The 19,043-nt window shown below is 41.1% G+C and overlaps 6 protein-coding genes across 9 annotated transcripts; 2 read left to right on the top strand and 4 right to left on the bottom strand.

The window, feature by feature from the left end:
* Positions 1 to 55: 55 nt before the first annotated feature.
* On the bottom strand, positions 56 to 1,901 carry zgc:194655 (uncharacterized protein LOC794380 homolog). The gene is made up of 2 exons (XM_034556681.1): positions 937 to 1,901; positions 56 to 314 (listed from the first exon to the last, which is right to left on the bottom strand). Exons 1-2 carry the CDS (start codon positions 1,079 to 1,081, stop codon positions 181 to 183), a joined length of 279 nt encoding a protein of 92 aa, XP_034412572.1. The 5' UTR covers positions 1,082 to 1,901; the 3' UTR covers positions 56 to 180.
* Positions 1,902 to 1,944: 43 nt separating this feature from the next.
* LOC117747452 (probable E3 ubiquitin-protein ligase ARI5) lies at positions 1,945 to 3,930 on the top strand. The gene is given in 6 exon segments (XM_034556677.1): positions 1,945 to 2,062; positions 2,349 to 2,449; positions 2,785 to 2,955; positions 3,295 to 3,576; positions 3,579 to 3,614; positions 3,616 to 3,930. Coding segments are annotated over 6 exon segments (816 nt in total). The 5' UTR covers positions 1,945 to 1,974; the 3' UTR covers positions 3,754 to 3,930.
* A 286-nt stretch (positions 3,931 to 4,216) lies between these two features.
* On the bottom strand, positions 4,217 to 7,375 carry LOC117747453 (polyubiquitin-like). 2 transcript variants are annotated; one of them, XM_034556680.1, is made up of 4 exons: positions 7,337 to 7,375; positions 7,010 to 7,175; positions 6,503 to 6,739; positions 4,217 to 5,266 (listed from the first exon to the last, which is right to left on the bottom strand). In XM_034556680.1, exons 2-4 carry the CDS (start codon positions 7,137 to 7,139, stop codon positions 5,055 to 5,057), a joined length of 579 nt encoding a protein of 192 aa, XP_034412571.1. In that variant the 5' UTR covers positions 7,140 to 7,175; positions 7,337 to 7,375; the 3' UTR covers positions 4,217 to 5,054. The 2 variants fall into 2 exon arrangements, with proteins under 2 accessions (XP_034412571.1, XP_034412570.1); XM_034556679.1 differs by lacking the exon at positions 7,337 to 7,375 and having other exon boundaries at positions 7,010 to 7,208.
* A 52-nt stretch (positions 7,376 to 7,427) lies between these two features.
* LOC117747449 (ubiquitin carboxyl-terminal hydrolase 47-like) lies at positions 7,428 to 12,747 on the bottom strand. Of its 3 annotated transcripts, none has more exons than XM_034556674.1 (11): positions 12,577 to 12,747; positions 11,366 to 11,499; positions 11,185 to 11,281; positions 10,684 to 10,799; positions 10,517 to 10,587; positions 9,971 to 10,096; positions 9,776 to 9,871; positions 9,463 to 9,591; positions 9,242 to 9,370; positions 9,062 to 9,137; positions 7,428 to 8,882 (listed from the first exon to the last, which is right to left on the bottom strand). In XM_034556674.1, the coding sequence occupies exons 2-11, from the start codon at positions 11,421 to 11,423 to the stop codon at positions 8,083 to 8,085; spliced, it is 1,698 nt and encodes a 565-aa protein (XP_034412565.1). In that variant the 5' UTR covers positions 11,424 to 11,499; positions 12,577 to 12,747; the 3' UTR covers positions 7,428 to 8,082. The 3 variants fall into 3 exon arrangements, with proteins under 3 accessions (XP_034412565.1, XP_034412564.1, XP_034412566.1); XM_034556673.1 differs by having other exon boundaries at positions 11,366 to 11,502; positions 12,577 to 12,708; XM_034556675.1 differs by lacking the exon at positions 7,428 to 8,882 and having other exon boundaries at positions 8,890 to 9,137; positions 11,366 to 11,502; positions 12,577 to 12,708.
* On the top strand, positions 12,718 to 15,739 carry LOC117747451 (E3 ubiquitin-protein ligase RNF19A-like). The gene is made up of 4 exons (XM_034556676.1): positions 12,718 to 12,859; positions 13,833 to 14,037; positions 14,166 to 14,336; positions 14,428 to 15,739. The coding sequence occupies exons 2-4, from the start codon at positions 13,843 to 13,845 to the stop codon at positions 14,881 to 14,883; spliced, it is 822 nt and encodes a 273-aa protein (XP_034412567.1). The 5' UTR covers positions 12,718 to 12,859; positions 13,833 to 13,842; the 3' UTR covers positions 14,884 to 15,739.
* A 948-nt stretch (positions 15,740 to 16,687) lies between these two features.
* LOC117747395 (E3 ubiquitin-protein ligase ARIH2-like) lies at positions 16,688 to 18,714 on the bottom strand. Its single transcript, XM_034556560.1, has 4 exons — positions 18,445 to 18,714; positions 18,213 to 18,313; positions 17,408 to 17,563; positions 16,688 to 17,336 (listed from the first exon to the last, which is right to left on the bottom strand). Exons 1-4 carry the CDS (start codon positions 18,707 to 18,709, stop codon positions 16,875 to 16,877), a joined length of 984 nt encoding a protein of 327 aa, XP_034412451.1. The 5' UTR covers positions 18,710 to 18,714; the 3' UTR covers positions 16,688 to 16,874.
* Positions 18,715 to 19,043: the final 329 nt, after the last annotated feature.

Raw genomic sequence — 19,043 nt, 5'->3', positions numbered from 1 at the left:
CGTGGCTTCACCGTAAGCTTTAATGTCTGCACACTTAATCAAAGACCAGGCTTGAGACATAACTTTTCTTTATTTTGCAGAACAGCAGCAGCGTTTTTAAAAACATGGCAATTTTAAAAGGAACATTGCACTAAAATGCTTTAAAAGTGTGTAAACAGCGGCAGGCGGAGTTGGTCTCTGTCAAGCGGTCAGTCCTCCAGGAACCTTCACCACCATGTGGATGACGGACATGTGCTGGATCCCATAAACGGACAGCAGCCCGTCGTTTCCATCCAGCATCTTGTCTGTGAAGATCAGCCGCAGAGCATCCTCTCCTACACACACACACACACACACACACAGAGAGAGAGAGAGAGAGAGAGAGAGAGAGAGAGAGAAAAATACAGAATTAAACATAAAAGAGATATCATTACCTCATTCAAAATAAAAGTTTCCTTTTGAGGTCAGGTTCCAATATATGTCAAAAACAGTAATGGTGGATATTGCTGGTCTGAACCTCTGATTCAACATTATTTCAATGGAAACCTCGAAAAACATTTTCTAAATGTACTAAATGAATCCCAGTTGTAATCTGGATTATCAAATCCCCAGTGGGAACTATGTAACTAAGTATCAAGTATTGTACTTAAATACAACTTGGAGGTAATTTGAGTGTTTCTGGTGCTACTTTATGGTTTATTGTTATTGGTTAAAATAACCAACAGGAGTTTATTCTCACTAAATTGAACATTAAAAGTGTGCTCATATGTACACATGCATACTGATGAATGTACGTTTCATACAGGCACTTTAATGGCCTCATTTTTTTCTGTCAATACTTTTACTTAAGTCAAATGTTGAACGCAAGACTTGTGTTACTATTTTTTAAACACCCTGGTTACTTCCTTATATAATATATATCCTTGCATAACTTAATTGGTGGCTAAGGTCAATTACCTGTGGTCTCCGGGAGTCTCTCTCCTATCTTTTCCTTCAGCTGCAGAACCGTCATGTTCTTAAACTGCTCGTCCGTGTTGCACAGGTCGACCACCATCTTCTCCCCCCTCAGCCCGTGCACAACGACCTGGTAGATTTTCCCCATTTGTCGTGCTGTTTTTCTTGGAGTGTGTGCGCGAGTTGCTGCGCTGCTTTCGGCTCCGCGGCTCAGAAATAAAATGACACTTCAGGGCGTTGAATCCAGGACGTCAGAGGGTCGAGGATACTTTCACTTTCGTCTCAGTGCAAAACAATGACAATGACAGTACATGATGGATTACTCATAATTGCAATAATAATAAATATCGTCATCATTAACAATAATGCCAACTTCTTCGGTGCCAGCTGATAAGGTGTGGTGCACGTGACCTTTGAACCCAACATTTCCTCCATATTCCTGATTCACTCAAACGCTTCATTCCAACAGCATCCACGGAAAGAAACCTCACCAACGTGCACGTGTTGGACACTGGAGAGTTTGTCATTGAAAGCCCGAGCAGCATTTCCATTCTACAGCCTAAAGACTACCAATGTGTGTGAATGCAGCTCTACATTCAGTTTGCAAGCTGGTGTAACTGGGAATCACCTCATATTCCCAGCAGGGGTTGGCACCTAGCCAACGCTGTGCTTGTTTACCAGCTGTTCCTCATTGTCTTAAAGCTGCCGTGGAACTGTTCATCAATACAATGATTGATCACAATTGCAACGATTATTTAGACATTTACGTTTTTTTTTTTTTTAAATGACAAAGAATGTACACAGTGTGCTTGAATACAATACATATCATGTCATTGCAATGGAACTAGAAGGGGAATCCAGATCTAACCCTGCATTCACGTGACTTCTTGTAAATGGCGAGGCAGAAAGTGAAAGTTAAAAAACCAAAAAACATTTTTGTTGGTGGAGTCAGTGAATGTGACACAGCAGTCCACCTCTTAACTGCGCAACAAGAGCAGACAGAAGGAGTTGGTCGACCGGGAGCAGAGGAGCTGAAACAAAATGACTTCTCAGCTCGAAGAGAAAAGATACGACCCCAAAGACACCGGTCTGAAGTTTGTCAACAGACCAGATGATCTGGATCCACTACGTAAGCACAACAACATTTATATTCATATATTATAATTAAATTATATTGTCGAATGTGTGCAATATCTCCTTAATTGATATTTTTTTCATTGGTTATCGTGATTAAGTCAATTAAACGAATAGCACGTGTTAAATTCTACTTTTGTTTATATGTAAACAGTGATGCAGATGCGAGGCTTTATTGTCACAATGTTGTTAAGCGGGTGGAATCCTCCTCGTTGGATGTGAAGCGTGTACGCGACTGTAATGGTGAGTTCAATGCCCGCTCTTGTTGTTGTGCTTTTCAGCACCAGATGAGGGAGACCAGGGCCTCCGTGCAGAGATGTCCTGCGGTCATGCCGTCACCCCGGAGTCTCTCACTGGGTGGTGCCGCAGCCTGCTGGATCAGGTACCCTCCAAAACCTCATTTACAGAGCAGAGGTGTTTTCACTGCATGTCTCCCAAGAATGACTTATTTATTTCACTACATTTCACAGGCAATACAACAGAGCCCATTTTGACAACTTATTAAACTACCATGTGTTATTTCATACAGGACAAACAGGACATTTGTACAATGTTGTGTCGTCAGTGTTACATGTGAACTTTTCTTCAGGCTGGATGTCGTCGGTTTATTCTACTGAATTACACCTTTCTTAGGTTTACATGTCAGGGATGTTCAACTCCCAGACAGTTTTTTTTACCACATCTTTTACTGGCAACCTGTGTCCTTTTTAATTTCAGGGTCAGTACAAATTCAAGTGCCCAGCTTTAGGGGAAGGCACCTTGAGGTGTGATGCTGAGTGGTCTTACCAAGAGGTGCGCAGACTGGCGGTGCTGACACCCGAAGAGATGCAGTACTTCGAGGAGAACATCGCACGTCTGGCTGCCACAGTATACTGTGAATTTAAAACAGTGAGTGTCCCGATGTTGCCTCCACCTTCAACGAATTACAGACGGATTGATTTATGCAGGGATTATTTATTTCTACTACATCCGCCAATCATGCAGAAAAAAACCCAGGAGGGAATAGTTTGAGAAGTTTGTCTGTCATGAATGAAGATATAAGGTGTTGTTATTCCTACTCTTCAGTTTTTGTATGGATTAAACAAAAGAGATAAAACATGTTAATACATATATATATAAATATAAAAGAGAGTGGTACCAATCTTCTCATCAACTCTAAACAAGAAAGTGAATAAGCCTATTACCCTAAATGTTACACCTTTCCATTACTCCCATCCTTTCCAACAGTGTCCCGGGTGTAAAACCTATGTGGAGAGACAGGACCCGAGTAACCTCAACGTGCAGTGCACAGTCTGCACCGCGGACAAGAAGCACTTTTACCATTTCTGCTGGCAGTGTCTGAAGGAATGGAAGGGTGCAGCTCCGCGCTCTGACCGCTGCGACAACGACGGCTGCGTCAACCACGACCTCGAGCTCCTCAAGAACTGCAGGACCACCGACCTCCCTCAGGTGCAGGGGGTCGACGCGTGTCCCTCCATCCGGGCCTGTCCCACCTGCGGTCAGAGGGTGAGGAGCACGACAAAACGGGCTGCAAGAACATCATCTGTCCCTCGCTGCCAGGTCGAGTTCTGCTTTGTGTGCCTGAAGCTCACTCCCGAGTGCCTGAGTACGAGCTCCTACTTCATCGCCTGCACTGATGGTGTCGCTCCCAGACAAACCTCCATACCTGTGTGGCGCAGAAACTAAGAGCGAATGTGCACACGGTCACCGCTCATGACGAAGCTCGCTGCCTTCTTCTGTCTTCTGTAACATTGAACGCATTACACACACGTCTTAATCTTCGTAATGCTGCCACTGAAAGTTATTTACTGATCTTTGTTCATGGTTCATCATTGATAACTTAATAAAATGTACCCAAACTTATATAATGCAGAATGTCTATTTTATGTTAAACAGGTGGATGCATGTGAATACAATGAAATAATACTCAGGCGTTGTATGATACTAAATATGACTAAAAGAAGATGAGCAGGTAAGGTCTTACTGGCTCCTGGCCGGAAAGCAATTATTGGAGAATATAGTTCAGAAAGGAGTGGAGAAAATTACACATATTTTAGGGTAACAAGGAGCCCAATTTGAAGAAAAATGTCAGATCCAAAAGAAACAACAAAAGCGAAAGTGTAAATGTAAATGTATGGATACAAGATCATGACTTCAGATTATTTTAATTTCACCCTGTTTGAATGTTTTTTAATGAGGACAACAAACAAATAAAAAAAGTCCTGAGTGCACGTGGAGTGGGGAGGTTGAGGAGGCGACAGGAATCAGCTCCAAAAGGCCTTTTTCACAGAGGCCTTTTTCAATTGTCAAATTAGGAAAAATCATAGATTCCATTTAGCTGCTTTGATATCAGGGTCCTGTATTGTGCATGCACACTTGCAGAGAACAGAGCCATCGTTAGTGTCATAACACCTGCCCTTCCCTACAAAATGTCTGCTCTCTGTCTCTATTATCTTCTCTTTCAGCTGCAGCATTGCGATGCTCATAAACAAGACTGCACTTTGGTCGGAATGTACAATATACAAAACAGTTTTACTTGTTTTTTTTTTGGTAATAAAAAGAAGATAAAAGGTTACAAAAATGGAAAAAAAACAAGTATAAGAAAAGACAAAATGGAAAAAGTTCCAAACCCCACTCAGACCTTCTAAAATCTAAAGTGTCCTGGACCTAAAGACCCCTGAGAAGAAGACCTGCCGCCCCCAAAAGACCACACCTCTATCCTTCGTTGTCTCCTCCTATGTATACCTCTTTCTTTGGCGCTTCTTCAACCTCCTGGTCGATATATATATTTGGTAGACAACAATGAATTCTTAATCAAGTGTATAAAGCAGTCCACATAGTCTGATCTTCTGCGACTTTAAGTTAACTTTAAGTTAACACTTTCTTGCTTATCAAAGGGAATGAAACTTAATCATATGAATAGTTAGTTCCACCTTAAGGTAACGCTTTCTATATGGATAGGCTACAGGATTCGTGTTTCATATCTGTCAGTTAGGAGTAGTTTGAAAAAGAAACAGGTTTTCCATACTTTCGTTTTTGCCCCCTTTGTCACCCATTCCACCAGGTCCCTGTGGATGCACCTCTCCCCCACGCAGCTTTGGAGTCAGGTGAATGAATGAGTTGTTCTCGATGTTATAGTGAGACAGAGTACGGTCGTTCTCCAACAGTTTGGTCAAGTGGATCAGCTTCTGTTGGTCTTCTACAACAAAACCAGACACACACAGAGAGGAAGTCAAAGGTGAGGACTGACAACATTTCTCCAAAATAAATCACAGATGTAATTTAGCCTATAATCCTTAAAAAGTCATTTAAATCCACCCTTGTTGAACTTGCTGCAGTCATACCACATGGCTCTTCATTGGCATGATCGTACCGTTCATTGTCCATCTATTTATAGTTAGATACTAGTGTTGTATATGTTTTTGGAAACCTGTGATTCTTGTGATTCTAACTATCCACTCCATTTCAAGATCGGACCACCACAGCAGCTACAGGCAACGTTTTTGTCAGACAACAACAAACAAACAAACGTTTTTAAAATCAAGCCGACTCACCGATGAAGCTTCGTTTTGAGCCACAGGTCATCACATTCCAATAAAAACGGTCTTGTTACGTCGTAAAAAAGGTCCATACGATCCAATTCAGTCAAAGATTTTGTCCAAAACACGTGATTACATTCATAAATATCCACAAACTCCCGTTGCATCATTTCAAATCAGCCGGCAGATATGACAAAATATTTCAGAAAAGTAGCTGTAAAAGCCGTTCTCTGCCGCGCACCTTTACAACCCGGATATCAAACTGTTCGTTGGACCTTTCGATTGACACCAAATGTAAACCAATAGGAGCAAGATATCCTCTTCTAAACCCACATTAGCCAACCAGAGTCAGAGGGCTGACCAACTTATTTTGGCTACTGTGCGCACACACGAAGTCGGATTTGTCAAATGATTTTCTGTAAAATTATAATCTACTTTTTACTTGGACTAGGTAAGGCTTAATGCTATGCTCCCATTGCGTTTTCCAGACCATAAGTCCCAGCTATAATCATCTCCAGGCATCTATTTCACAAAAATATTTAGGCGAAAATAGAAAATCTTCTACTTATGTGTGTGCCAACTTATATTACTCAATGTCAGCAGCACTTAAAGTGATTCTGACTGTTGGGAATAGGAGGGGGGGGGGGGGGGGGGGACTTCAGAGTGTTACCTTTCAAAAGAGACCAAAGCCATGCATTTACTCCAAATGGTTCTCCTACAGCTTTCAATTTACTTTGGGTACGTCTGGATAGGCGTTTTTCGTGAATTTTACAGGAACGCTAAAACAGTATGATTGGAGAGTTATCCTATAGTCTAACCTGTAGACCTCGGTGTCAAGTTTTAATCTAATCTAATTTAAGGTGTGGTGGCGCTAATCCAAAGTGATTCTAACCAACCTGGGGTTCCCTCTATAGCGCGTATCCTGGTCTTCAGATCCAGCACCAGGCAGCTCTTCATCTCATCTTCATCCATCTTCATCCCAAAGGTTTGACCGCGATAATTTTTTAGGAAGAAACTTATTTCCGTGGATTTAACAACCGAGTGAATAGTTGACTCGTGCTGGATTCCATAGTCAGACAGTTTAGCAGCATCTTCCAGCTGGCGGCCATTGAAGATCAGTTGCTGGGAACCAACTACATGACACACACACACACACACACACAGAGAGAGAGGGAGAGAGAGAGAGAGAGATCAACAAAGATATGCCATGTCATCATTTACAGGAAGTCATTTGAATCCGCCCTTCGGTGACCCCACAGTCACACCATTGAATAGCAAAATAAGTCGCAAGGAGTTTATAATAATAATAATTTATAATAAAATAATAAGTTCATAAAATAACTCAACTTGATATTATCAACTGGATGATTTGATGATTTGAGGTCAGTCACGTGCTCCTGTACCTGGCAGCGTGCCGTTGTCCCGCATCTCTCTCTTCAGCTGCAGCACCGTGCAGCTCTCGTACTCCGCGTCGCGCACCTCGACCTCTGTGGTCTTCCCACACGGCTCTTCGATGAAGACCTTCACGACCATTTCTGTGCTGTTTCTGCGACGGTCTTCACGTGTTAACTAGCCGACAGCAATGAAACAAATGAGCTGAAGATTACTTTCACTTTCATCTTTGGAATTAAAGGTATATACACCAGCCTTAACCTGGACACGTGCGTGTTTAGCCTATACACATCAGTACTGATTCTTATTCATGTATTATTTTTTAGAAGTTTAATTACATTTTCAGTAGGCTACCATGGGAGCATGCTTTTACACCATTCATATCTGTTCACCCTTCATTGACCTAAAATAAAGACAAACAAAAAAAGATTATATTCAAATAAATAGGTGAACAACATTTATTTTGCAGTTTAATCAGTGGTATAATGTACATTTACTCAATAGTGTATTTAAGTGCAATGTTGAGATACTTTGAGTTATTCCATTTTATACAACAAATACATAGATACTTCTTTACAAAGTCACCTTACGCTCACTGACTTAAGAGTGGATGTCAATGTAAACCTCTAAAATGTAAATGTGCAAAAATGTACACATTTTGTTTTTGTATGTATTTGAACTTGTGTTTATGAAGATATAAAATTATGAAAAAGTCAAATTGACAGTATTTTACAATATTATTAATCCCAAAATAACACTGAACAATGATGTCACGTTTTTTTAAGACGGGGAAAGTAGTCTAACAAACAACAAAAAGTAAGAAAAACATACATTGATTTTTAAAATAGGTCTTGAAATGTTAGAATTAAGACAATAGATACGTTGACCTACATAAATAAAAGGCAGACATGTGTAAGATTCCACGTTTAGACAGCAGGTGGGAGTCTTTTCTACTCAAAAGGAGCTGGGGGTGGGCCCTGAGGTGCAAAACAAAACACAACAGTGTCAAAAGAATTAGGTTTGCATGAGTCCTGCATCAAATAAGTTATTTCCAGTGGCAATTCGCGCATCCCTTATTCATTCTTCACCTCCATGGCTCTCTTTTGAATTTGTCATTGCTCTCTGCAGCCGTTCTTCTCGCTCTGGGACTTGCACTCATTTCTCCGCTTTTCCCAGTGTGTGTGGTCGCCAGTTTCCAGCTGCCGTCTGCCGTCGCAGCGTGCTGCATTTCCTCCTCGTCTCCCGCTGGACTGATTAGTTTTAAGTAGAGGTTTGGTGAAGAGCCACACCCAGCGGGTTGGCGCGTGCTAAATTGCGGCTTTGGATGTGTCGAAGAAGCAACGCCGTTGGAGGAAACGTGAGGTGACTTTAGATCAGAATCACACACATCTGCACTGAAACGCGCCTCTTTTTTCTGTTTTACCTCTGTTACTGCCTCCCTTTTGTTTTTCAAAACTTTACATTCCTGAGGTTTGGCTCCATTTCTTGTAAGGCGACTATCATGACCATCTTTTTGTAGCATAGCTAAATGTGCCTTTTGTGTTTGCAGCCCTGGTCTGCAGCCCTCTCCATCTGCTCCGCTGTCTGTTTGAGGTAACACCCCTTCGTGCGGCCTCACCCGCGCCGCTCTCGGGTTCAGCTGTTCATTCTGTTCACAAGAAAAGTGTGTCTCTTTTTTCGCAACCGAATCTCCGTGACACTTCTTTAATATGTCGTTGTTCGAGCGCTTCAAGTTTCCCCCTCCGCCGCTGCTCTCATCCTCCAGTAGCTCAGGTACAAGAGCTCCTCTCTCTGCCTCGTCTTGACTTCCTTCAGCATCAACATCTGCACGTGTGCAGACAGACTGCCGGTTGCCTTCATCAGGTTTTTCAGCATGTCTGCTAACTTTGAAGGTAAAAATGGAAGGTTGATAGTAATAACAACTTTATAAATATATCACCTTTCATATAGAAAGGTTATCTTGCTCGCCTTAGGATGCTAACGGACTTCAGTGTCAGAAAAATGTAAAGGGAGCCAAACACAAGTCAGTAAAATGTGAAGTAAATGTACGGTTGCAAACGTACCCTTCCGGTACATGAGGAGGTAAGCTGTACAAGACCTCAAAGAGTTATTCCCGGCCCCAAACAATGGTGGAATGACCTGTAGAATTAAAAATAACCACAGTAAATGTTAAACTGTGTTGTTGAACTGTCAAGAGGATTTGTGAAACTGGACTGCATGTAGAAAAAAACAAGACTCCTCACTCTGTTAACAATGGGGTCGTTGAAGTGATACCATGCGTGAGTTTCGAAAGACTTGATCTGTGCCGTGTAATGACCGCCTGTTAGATTCCCAAAGTGGTGAACTAACGCGTAGAGGTCGTATGTACAACTCTGAGGAGACACCACATTTAAGAAATGTTAAATCGAAAAACCGTTTGCTGAGGAAATAAGTATTTTTTTGAAAGAAAAAAACCGCAACACGCCTCCATGTGTAAAGTTCGGGGGACATCCACGTTGCAGTGAAGCTTCACGTAACACCTGCGCTTGTCGTCAAAGCTGAATCTCTTCAGCAGGAGGGTCAAAACCGTTGGACGTTGTGTCATCTCGCAACCCTAGACCACATAATGAAAGGCAAGGTCACCCAACACACCGTCAGGAATTAGGTTTAACCTACTACAGTGAGATGTATTCGATGTTACAGGGTCACATATTTATTGTTATCATCATAAGCCGATGAGAAATTAAAGGAAACGTTTTCATGCAAATAAAAAAAACTTGAACTAAATAAATACTCACGAAGACTGCATCTCGTTTTTTATTGCACCGGTTGCAGTGCACCTTGTTGTCCCCGCAGACCTTTTCTCCCGTGAAGAATGCCTTCAGCCCGTTCTCCTGGGAAACACAGTATATTCACTCATCCTGCATGCATCTTGTCTCGTGCATTTCTGAAAAACACATTACTCTTGTTCTCGTTCTAGGGAAGCGCAGTACCACGCTGTAGGTTTGACGACGCAAGTCCTCCACCGCAAGCGGCAGAATCCAAAAGAAGACCCTGGAATCGTTCCTCTCTTGGCACTTGAGGCACGTGGTCTTGTGATTCAGCTCCCCCTTGAATGTCTGGACACAAAGGGACAGCACCGGTTCAATGAGTGCCGAGTAGCCTGGTATAATCTCTTCCTGTAGACTTGAACACTTAAACCACTTTATAACCTCTGACTTCTTTAATTGTTTATTAGTATATTTACTCGAGTGCAGAACACATGTACAACTGTAACGGTAGCTTTACTTGTCCCTTTTATACTTCAAAAGGGAAACATTTATCTGACAGCAAACAAATTAAGTTTCTACAAACAAAACACACGGCGGACTTTTAACAGATGATGCATGGCAAAAAAAAGTTCAACTTCCCCACACTGTATAAAATAATTATAAAGCACATTTCTCACTATTCTCTTACAACTCACAAACCAAACAATTAATGGATTGATCGTTAAAAACACTTAAAAACAAATCCTATCCTTTGCTATCCATACATACCGCGGCTGCCTCTGGACTGGTCAAACACAAAATCTTCTCAAAATACTCCGCTGCGTCCCGTTGCTCGTACACTAAACGTAGGAGAGGACCAACAGATCATCGTGAGCCTTAGTGCAGGATGTTCACACACCTGCAGCCGCAGTGCGACGTCTCACATCCAAACTTACCGTTTGTGATCCCCAGTTTTTTTACCAGGTTCTTTGTTTTCGCCGTACTTTTCTGTAAATCAGCAAATAGGCTTCTCAGCTGTGGGTCGATGGTTGTGGAATCTTCACTGCAGCGTCTGTGGCACAGTGGGAACAACGCGGCGCTTTATTGGAATGAGTGAAGTTCTTTTTTAACGTATTTGTCAAACACACACACATTCCTTTAAATGTGAAGCTGGACCCATCAGCATGTTCGCTCATCATTCATCCCGCACCTTCCTCAGACCTCTCATTTGGACCGAGCCAAGCCAGCCGTTTCCCCCTGCTCTCCATCCTTTATGCTAAGCTACGCTAACACCGCCGGCTCCAGCTTCATTAAACAAACATGAGTGCTATCTATCTTCTCAGCAAGGAAGCATCCCAAAAATATCAAACTACTCCTTCACTATCATTATATTAATTTGATCTGAACTGTCTAAAATTATTTTTTTAAACAATCCGAACGAAGAGGAGGTTACCAACCGTTTCACAGCCTCCCGGAAGTCTTCGGTCATGAAGAGCACCTGGAGAACGCTGTTCAAATAGCATGTCAGACCTGGACTGTGCAGCCCATTATAATCTAAAAGACACACAGCAGCTACATTATCACCAAACTCTGAAGCATTAAAAAGGCACATTGCTTTCGCGGCGTGATGTCACTCACCTGAGATGGTGAAGTTGTCTAGTTTCTCCCGGAACCTTTCAACAAGGTCGTGATTCATAATGACGTCTTTTGAATGACATTTTTAGGATTTTTGTAGTTTTTTTTTTTTTCTTCTCCTGGTGTACGGATTCAGACTGCTGAATGAAGCACATGAGATACAGCAGAAGTTAAGAGACAGCAAGCAGGCACAAGTGGCCTGATTTTACACTCACAAGACAGAAAGGCAGTCATGAACAACAATAGAACGCTGACCATTGAAAACAGCCAGAGGGAAGTTTTACAGGGCTGGTTCTGAGGGGTTTGCATGTATTTTGATAATGTCTTAAATAATGATGGCGGAGGGGTGAAAAAGAAATGCTATAAATTGTTTAGAAAAATACTCATAATGACAATATTATGATTGCACCACTTACATTTGGATTAAGATGGTATTTCTCCCATTGATCTGCATTGACCTTTTTGATTCGTTATACTTCAGTTTAAATATTATTATACCTTTCTAACAGTCAGTACTTTTACTGGAGTTCTGTACTTGAGTCCTTAACATACCATTTATGCCAAGAAGGGTTACAAAACACACCCGTCTCTAAAATATGATGGTGTGATGATTGTTAGAAAATAAAGTTTCATCAGCTCCGCATCAACTAGAAATAAGAATACATAACAGCTTACACATTCATGCACCACTCATAATAATACAACAATAAAACACAAACTTTTATATTTGACTTGTGTGCCCCTTCTTTTGTTCTGTTTACTCTGTGTGGGATCAAATGCTAAATGTTAGTTTGGTTTCTGCCCATGCACAATAAGAAATGCAGGAAGTAAAGTGTCATTTCACTTCAGTAAAAAAACCCACATGGAAGTCCAAAGTCACAATAAGGAAGCAGGTTGATTTATAATGTTGCATTGCAACTACGCAGTGAAACTTAAAATAAATAAATAATGGTGTTCAGCCCAAACAAACACCGCAATGAGTAACCATTGAACGCAGCTGGTGTGTTTGGGTGCCAAGGAAACCCACGCAGCCTCTCAAGCCTCCATTAGACCAACCAGCGCCTCCAAAAGAGTTTTTAAAGGAATATAAGACACACATAACACACCTTAGCCACGCGCACACTACAACTACACACGGTTCAACAACACACGGCGCCTTATTGTTTGGGTATGCAGGAATAAGGGAGGGAGTAATAACACGAGGATATCCTCACCGAGCAGCCGATCTGGTTATCCGCGTTCAACCCTTTCACTTTCGATACCAAAGAGGGGGTCGGAGGAGGAAGACCCCGGCGCAGAGAGACAGGAGGAGGAGGAGGAGGAGGAGGAGGAGGAGGAGGAGGAGACACTGGCATGAACACCTCACTGCCTCACTGGGCTCCAGCGGAATCCTCCTGCAGTCAGACGCGGATGAGTATCGTTTCATGCGGGGCTTCTGCGCTTCCGGTTGGGCAACACATTGAAAGGAAAGTCGTGAAAGGAAAGTTCGAGAGAGAGGTAAGTCATTCCTTCCTCTTAATAATGTACAGTTAATATGTATATAATATGAAGGTTGTATTAACAATGTGTCATATCAGTGTCATACATTAAAAATGACCAATGTGAGAGGGGAACTATATTTACATATTCGGTGATTTAAACTGTCGATATTTTTCTACTGATCGGTGCAACGTTAACATGTTTAAAGTATTAACTTAAATGCTGGTTTCCCTACTGTGTTATGAATATATCCTCAGGTGGACGTAATGCCACCCTAAATAAAAACCGTGTTGACAGCCTTCTTAACATAATGTGTTTTCAACATAACGTTTTCCAAAAGCCTGCTTCAAATCAGAGGTTATTAAACTGGACTATTAATTCATAAAAATCAGAACACAAAGTCACTTCTCGGGGATTTGTCTTTATGTACATTACCAATAAACCCCCAGAAATCCGCTAAAAAGATCATAAACACAATGTTCCTTATAACAATGTTCCTTATGACTTTTATATGACTTGTATATGACTTTTATACTGAACTGAATTGAAAGTTCAGTTCAGTATAAAAGTAATCCAGTGGTGGTTATTTGTACTTTCGGGGGTGCATTGCAAACAGGCCCTACTAATACATAATCCAGCATTCTTTTAATGGTGCCAATATGAGGCTAAATACTCAAGTTGTAGCCCAAAGTTCATCACACTTCCTGTTTATATCCCTAAAAGTCCAAATGACTATAATAATGACGAAAATGTGACAAAAAAAACAACGATTGGAGTTTCAAAATCCATTCATTTGAATTTTCTTTACACCGTATATTGTAATATCATGTGAGCCATAATTCGACATGACGCTATGTATTCTCAGAATATCCCAGCATTCTTATATATATACAGTATATACATCCCTGTGTCCGATCATAATAAGAGTCAAGATATTACGTCAGTACAGTACAATCATAGTCAAAGCCTGACTCTTTTCCCCACATTATAGGAGAATCAAAATGAGCATTCGGGGACAGGAACAGGCGGAGAAGAAGTACAACCCGCATGACACCACCCTGAAGTTTGTCGACAGGAGGGATGAACTAGATCCAATGTGTGACGATGATGAAGACGGTCTCAGAGCAGAGATGTCCTGCGGCCACGCCGTCACTCCTGACTCTCTCACAAGTTGGTGTCGTAGCCAGCTGGATGAGGTACCTCAAGTCTCGAAAGCACATTTTTAAAAATATATATACTGTATATAAGCATTAGAAACATAGTCACCTCCATGGCAGATCAGGGGCTCATAAATTCTGCTTCCTCTTCTCTTCGCGGTGTCAAGGGTCACTACAAATTCAGATGCCCTGCCCTGGTAGAGGGGAACAAACTGTGCAACAAACTGTGGTCGTACCGAGAGGTGCGCAGGCTGGCGGATTTGTCTGTCGAGGAAATGCAGCACTTTGAAGATACGATGGCTCGTCTGGCTGCTGCAGAATTCTGCGAAGTTCAGACAGTAAGTGATCCCGGGGGGTTTTGAATGTTGGAAAAAGTTTTAAAATGACATAAAGCGCACTGATTTTCAAATCTCCCTGTTCAATAATCAGTGCCCGCAGTGTAAAACGAGTGTGGAGAGGAAGGATCTCTCCAGCCTGCGCGTCCGCTGCACCGTGTGCACAGCCGATCGGAAGGAGGCCTACGACTTCTGCTGGCAGTGCCAGAGGAAGTGGAAAGGTCCGGTCCCTCGAACCGACGGCTGCGGCAACGACGGCTGCATCGACAGGGACCTGCAGCTTCTGCAGACGTGTAAGACCATCGGCCTGCCCGCGGTGAAGGGGGTCACCCACTGCCCCTCTGTCCGAGTCTGTCCGACGTGCGGCATGAAGGTGGAGCACAGCCAGCAGCACTGCAAAAATATCAACTGCCCTCGCTGCCACGTGGAGTTTTGTTTCGTCTGCCTGAAGCTAAAGCGAGAATGCCGTAAGACGAGTTCACCGTACAGCATCTGTCCTGGTGGTGTGGCCCCCAGACAGACCTCCATCCCCGTGTGGAAGAGGACCTGAAAAAGAAACAGGTGGCTGTAACTTGATGAACAATTTAACAGGAGATTTGAGTTTAAATGTATCAATATTACTCCATATATATTTGTTGATTTATACACAAAATGTGACAAATACTCGCGCTATAACTCCAAAAGACATTACACATGTATCTTCTGGATGGACTTTAAATTGAACATGACAATGAGCTACTTGTGATACATTCTGTACATACAAAGTTAAATGTCTTAAAAAGAGATTCTTAGATTTCAGAATGTATTTAGAAACTTTATCATTACTAAATAAAATGTTTACATTTACAAAGATCCTCCTGTGTATAGCTCCATTCCAGGAGCCATGCAGCTATAATCGAAATATATATGTTTTTTAAATGTTGCTTTATATTTCAGATGCATACAAACATACATGATCAGTGTCTTTAAAGGGATTACATCAGGATCAAAGTAAACAATGACACTGTATTCACATTTACCACAACTAACTACAATGTGCATGTTCACGTGATTGGAAAGTATGTATGTTTATAAAGTATATATATTTCTGTGATTTTGTCCCCCCCCCAGTTTTTGGGTGCATAATTTACATCTAATTAATATTTTTCAGTTAATTTTGTTAATATATATTCAATTTAATACTGGAAAATCCTAACTGGAGATGTGTTTTATATTTTTGATATATATATAAAAATATATATACACATATAAATATATATTTTAATATATATATATACACACATGTACATATACAGTATGTCACAGGATGGTCAATCACATCATTTTCATCTGATTTAATAAATGGACAATAATTAAAAAACAATGTTGATTCCTAGTTGTCTTTCTGACCTTCTGAATTGGCTCTGAAGTGAAGACAATGTTATTTATTTACCAATGATGTGTTAATATTACAATAAAGTCTTTTTTATGATCTTACCTCTCTATACACAAACACACATACAGTCCTGTGGACAATATACAATCAACACTGTTGGATACACAATGTAATGTATCTTAAACTATTATTAATTAAAATGTAATAAATTAAATTTAATCAAACATAATTGGCTTTTGCAAATGGCTGTTATTTAATCTGCACCATTCAACAAAAACGGACTAAAAATGTTAATGATATTAAATTTAAATGTGGAAACGTGTTCCTTATGCCGAACAAAATCTAATTATGTTCCAATTGAACAATTGACTTTGTACTTTGATAAAGTTAAAAGTAGGTTCAGGTCAGTTAAGATATTGCTGCATTATGTTATTTAAAAAAGGAAAAGATGGGATGGTAAAGTACATGATGATGGTGTGATCTAAATCCAAAGTTTAACAAAAGACAACTAACAAATAAAAAATACACCGGACATTATTTTAAAGCACATTTGTATTCAGGACAACAACATGTCAATAAAAGTCACATCAAATATAGTTTCCATATATAGAGGATTCGGTTATGGGTGTATTCGTACACTGAAATAACAGCAGAGTGGCACTTGATCTTTATTTTTTGTTGCTATTTTTTTCCACCCAGATCCAAGATGAAACCACATTCATGAATGATTAAAAAAGAAAGTAAGTTTAGAAGCTGTGTTGCAGTAACGAAGATGAAGGCTTGAAGGACGGATTTGGTTGGAGGGCATTGGCCAGAAGGGGGCGCCATTGGGTAGGAGTTACACATTGTGAAGTTAAAATGGTAGCTGTATTGTATGTAATATGAGCAAAGTAGTCATTGTAGTAAGCTTGAGTGACATTCTAGGTTTAAGTTTGTAACAATAACACATTAATCCAGAATATGACTTTTTCTAAATATATCTTCAGTATAAACCAAAACATTTGTTTCTGTATCAGAGTTATCTTTAAATCATTGTACATTCAAACAATTATTGAAAGACAGTATATGTGGTGGAGTTCCTGTCTGAGAAATACCAGTTATGATAATTATGAAGAACCTTTTACAATAAGTAAAATAAAAAGGAGCATTTTGTTGACTCAACAGATTCACGTCCTGTGCCACACGGGCATGGAGGTCTGTCTCGGTGCCACACCAGCGGAGCAAAGATTGAAGAACGTGGTTATGTTGGCCTCATCCACGCAGTCTTTCGTGAGCTTCAGGCACACGAAACAGAACTCCACTTTACACCGAGCACAGTAAATGTTTTTACACTCAGTTCTGTTGTGCTCCACCATCAAACCGCAGGTGGGGCAGGCCCGGATGGAGGGGCAGCCGGTGACCCCCTTCACATCCTCGAAGGTGATGTGAGGGCAGCTCTTCAGTATCTCCAGAGGGTTTTGGCACTCGTCATTGGCACAGCGGTCTGTACGAGGATCCGGACCTTTCCATCTCTTCAAACACTGCCAGCAGAACGTGTAAGTCCTTTTTTTTCTTGCTGTGCACACCGTGCACTGGACTTTCAGATTATGGACGTCAGCTCTCATCACACGGGATTTGCAGCCGGGACACTGTTACAAGAAGTGACCCATTTGTTTTTGAAAGCACATGATGTAAATGGTGTGATTTGAGGAATACTTACACATTTGATGTCCAAGAAATCTTTGGCAGCGTTTTGAAAAAGTTTCTTGTCAAAGACCTCCATTTCTTCGGGGGTCAGAAGAGCCATTTTACGAACCTCCTCGACGGTCCACTCCACATCGCAGTCCGTTTGTCCGCACACGAATTTGCAGTCACCCTTGGAGAATAAAAAGGAAATCAAAGAAAAAGATTAAAGAGTAAAAAAACAACGAGTTTCTTTATTCAATTTGTTTCTTCCATGTCAGGTATAATGGCCGAGGAATTGTACGGAATTAATAGACAGACAATCAGAATTGAGTATTCACCAACACGCACTTCCGGTTGCCTAAGTGGCTAAATGAGACTACAAACGTCATCACGTGGTCTAGTGATCCTGCCAGCTTCGTTGTAGTATCGTTAAGTTAAATATTGTATCCTGCCAATTACGTTCGTATTTTTTTTTTTAAACATAAAAGTGGGGTTTGTTAAGATTATCTTGTCTTGCTGAACAATTATTTTACATTTTCATTTCCTAAACATGTTTGCTGCTGCTTCAAGGAATTTCTGGGATGAATAAAGTAATATCTTATTTTATCTTAAAAACGTGAAAGTGTCATAATTTCTGCAATATTCCGAAATCCAATGGACACATTTTATAGGATTGTTGTTGAGGAAACGCTCCAACAAAAATACATGATCTACACAGCGATGTCTTTTTTTTCCTAATAATTAAAATAGTTTATTACTGAAAAGTTGTTATTTTTCCTTCTATATGCATGTTGTTGTCAGACCCATTTAAAAGAGGTCATCGTTTCCTGTAAACAGACCTCGTCCAGCAAATAGCAGCACCAGTTGGTGAGAGACGTGGGAGTGACCGCGTGCCCGCAGGACATCCGAGCTCGGAGAGACTTGTAGTCAGCGCACAAAACTATGAAAAGATGTGCAGTGGTTTATTATTATTGGCATATAAGCCAATATGTTATTAAAATGAAACGGTATATAGCCAATGAGAAAAATAATCTCGGTGGTACTAACACGTGGTAATGGTAATTTACTTACAATCTAAAACGTCCTCTCCCTCTACAAATGTAAGAGTGGCGTCTCCAGGGTCATAACACTTCTCCTCTTCTTCAGTTGTCCAACTGCTGCCTTCTTCAGAATCAGAAAGCAGCTCTTCCTCGTGGTCTTCACCTATGTACCTCTCTTTATAACTTATTTCCTCCACTCCATGAGTCAAACAGTAATAACTCCTCTGGCTCTTTCGTTTCTGCTCCCGGCTAGCTGAGCCTCCCATGTTGACTCCTCGTGCTCTCCACTCTGACATGACGACACCCTGCACGGCCTTTAAGGGTTGACGTGCGCGTGAGACGGCCTCCTCGTCCTTTTCGTGACGTCAAGTGATACGAAGTAGACAGCAATGACCCGACTTGTTTTGGCTTTTTTCTCCCTTTTTGCGTGACCTGAAAAAAAAAAAGTTCCACCTGAACACATGCACGCGCTCTGTGCGTCTCCTCTGAACTGACTCGGTGGCAAAATGAAAATTAAGCATGGGAATAAAATGGACCAATAGGAGAAGGAAAGATTATCGATTTGTGAGAAGATGAAGAAGATCAATGAACAGCAGATTAAAAATAAATGACAATCACTCGAGAACTATA

The sequence above is a fragment of the Cyclopterus lumpus genome, chromosome 18, assembly GCF_009769545.1.
Source record: "Cyclopterus lumpus isolate fCycLum1 chromosome 18, fCycLum1.pri, whole genome shotgun sequence".
NCBI classification, from domain to species: Eukaryota; Metazoa; Chordata; class Actinopteri; order Perciformes; family Cyclopteridae; genus Cyclopterus; species Cyclopterus lumpus.
This window is presented reverse-complemented; position numbering and strand designations above follow the sequence as displayed.

Excerpts from the sequence above, each read along its gene's own strand:
- zgc:194655 (XM_034556681.1), bottom strand. The coding sequence starts at position 1,081 with ATGGGGAAAATCTACCAGGTCGTTGTGCACGGGCTGAGGGGGGAGAAG. Across the intron at positions 315-936 it reads GAGACTCCCGGAGACCACAG|GAGAGGATGCTCTGCGGCTG; the intron begins GTAATTGACCTT and ends GTGTGTGTGTAG.
- LOC117747453 (XM_034556680.1), bottom strand. The coding sequence starts at position 7,139 with ATGGTCGTGAAGGTCTTCATCGAAGAGCCGTGTGGGAAGACCACAGAG. Across the intron at positions 6,740-7,009 it reads GGACAACGGCACGCTGCCAG|TTGGTTCCCAGCAACTGATC; the intron begins GTACAGGAGCAC and ends TGTGTCATGTAG. Across the intron at positions 5,267-6,502 it reads CGCTATAGAGGGAACCCCAG|AAGACCAACAGAAGCTGATC; the intron begins GTTGGTTAGAAT and ends GTTTTGTTGTAG.
- LOC117747449 (XM_034556674.1), bottom strand. The coding sequence starts at position 11,423 with ATGAATCACGACCTTGTTGAAAGGTTCCGGGAGAAACTAGACAACTTC. Across the intron at positions 10,588-10,683 it reads AAAACTGGGGATCACAAACG|TGTACGAGCAACGGGACGCA; the intron begins GTAAGTTTGGAT and ends TCCTACGTTTAG. Across the intron at positions 9,872-9,970 it reads GTCGTCAAACCTACAGCGTG|GAGAACGGGCTGAAGGCATT; the intron begins GTACTGCGCTTC and ends TGTGTTTCCCAG.
- LOC117747451 (XM_034556676.1), top strand. The coding sequence starts at position 13,843 with ATGAGCATTCGGGGACAGGAACAGGCGGAGAAGAAGTACAACCCGCAT. Across the intron at positions 14,038-14,165 it reads GTCGTAGCCAGCTGGATGAG|GGTCACTACAAATTCAGATG; the intron begins GTACCTCAAGTC and ends CGCGGTGTCAAG. Across the intron at positions 14,337-14,427 it reads AATTCTGCGAAGTTCAGACA|TGCCCGCAGTGTAAAACGAG; the intron begins GTAAGTGATCCC and ends TTCAATAATCAG.
- LOC117747395 (XM_034556560.1), bottom strand. The coding sequence starts at position 18,709 with ATGTCAGAGTGGAGAGCACGAGGAGTCAACATGGGAGGCTCAGCTAGC. Across the intron at positions 18,314-18,444 it reads GGGAGAGGACGTTTTAGATT|TTTTGTGCGCTGACTACAAG; the intron begins GTAAGTAAATTA and ends ATCTTTTCATAG. Across the intron at positions 17,564-18,212 it reads GCTGCTATTTGCTGGACGAG|GGTGACTGCAAATTCGTGTG; the intron begins GTCTGTTTACAG and ends TTATTCTCCAAG.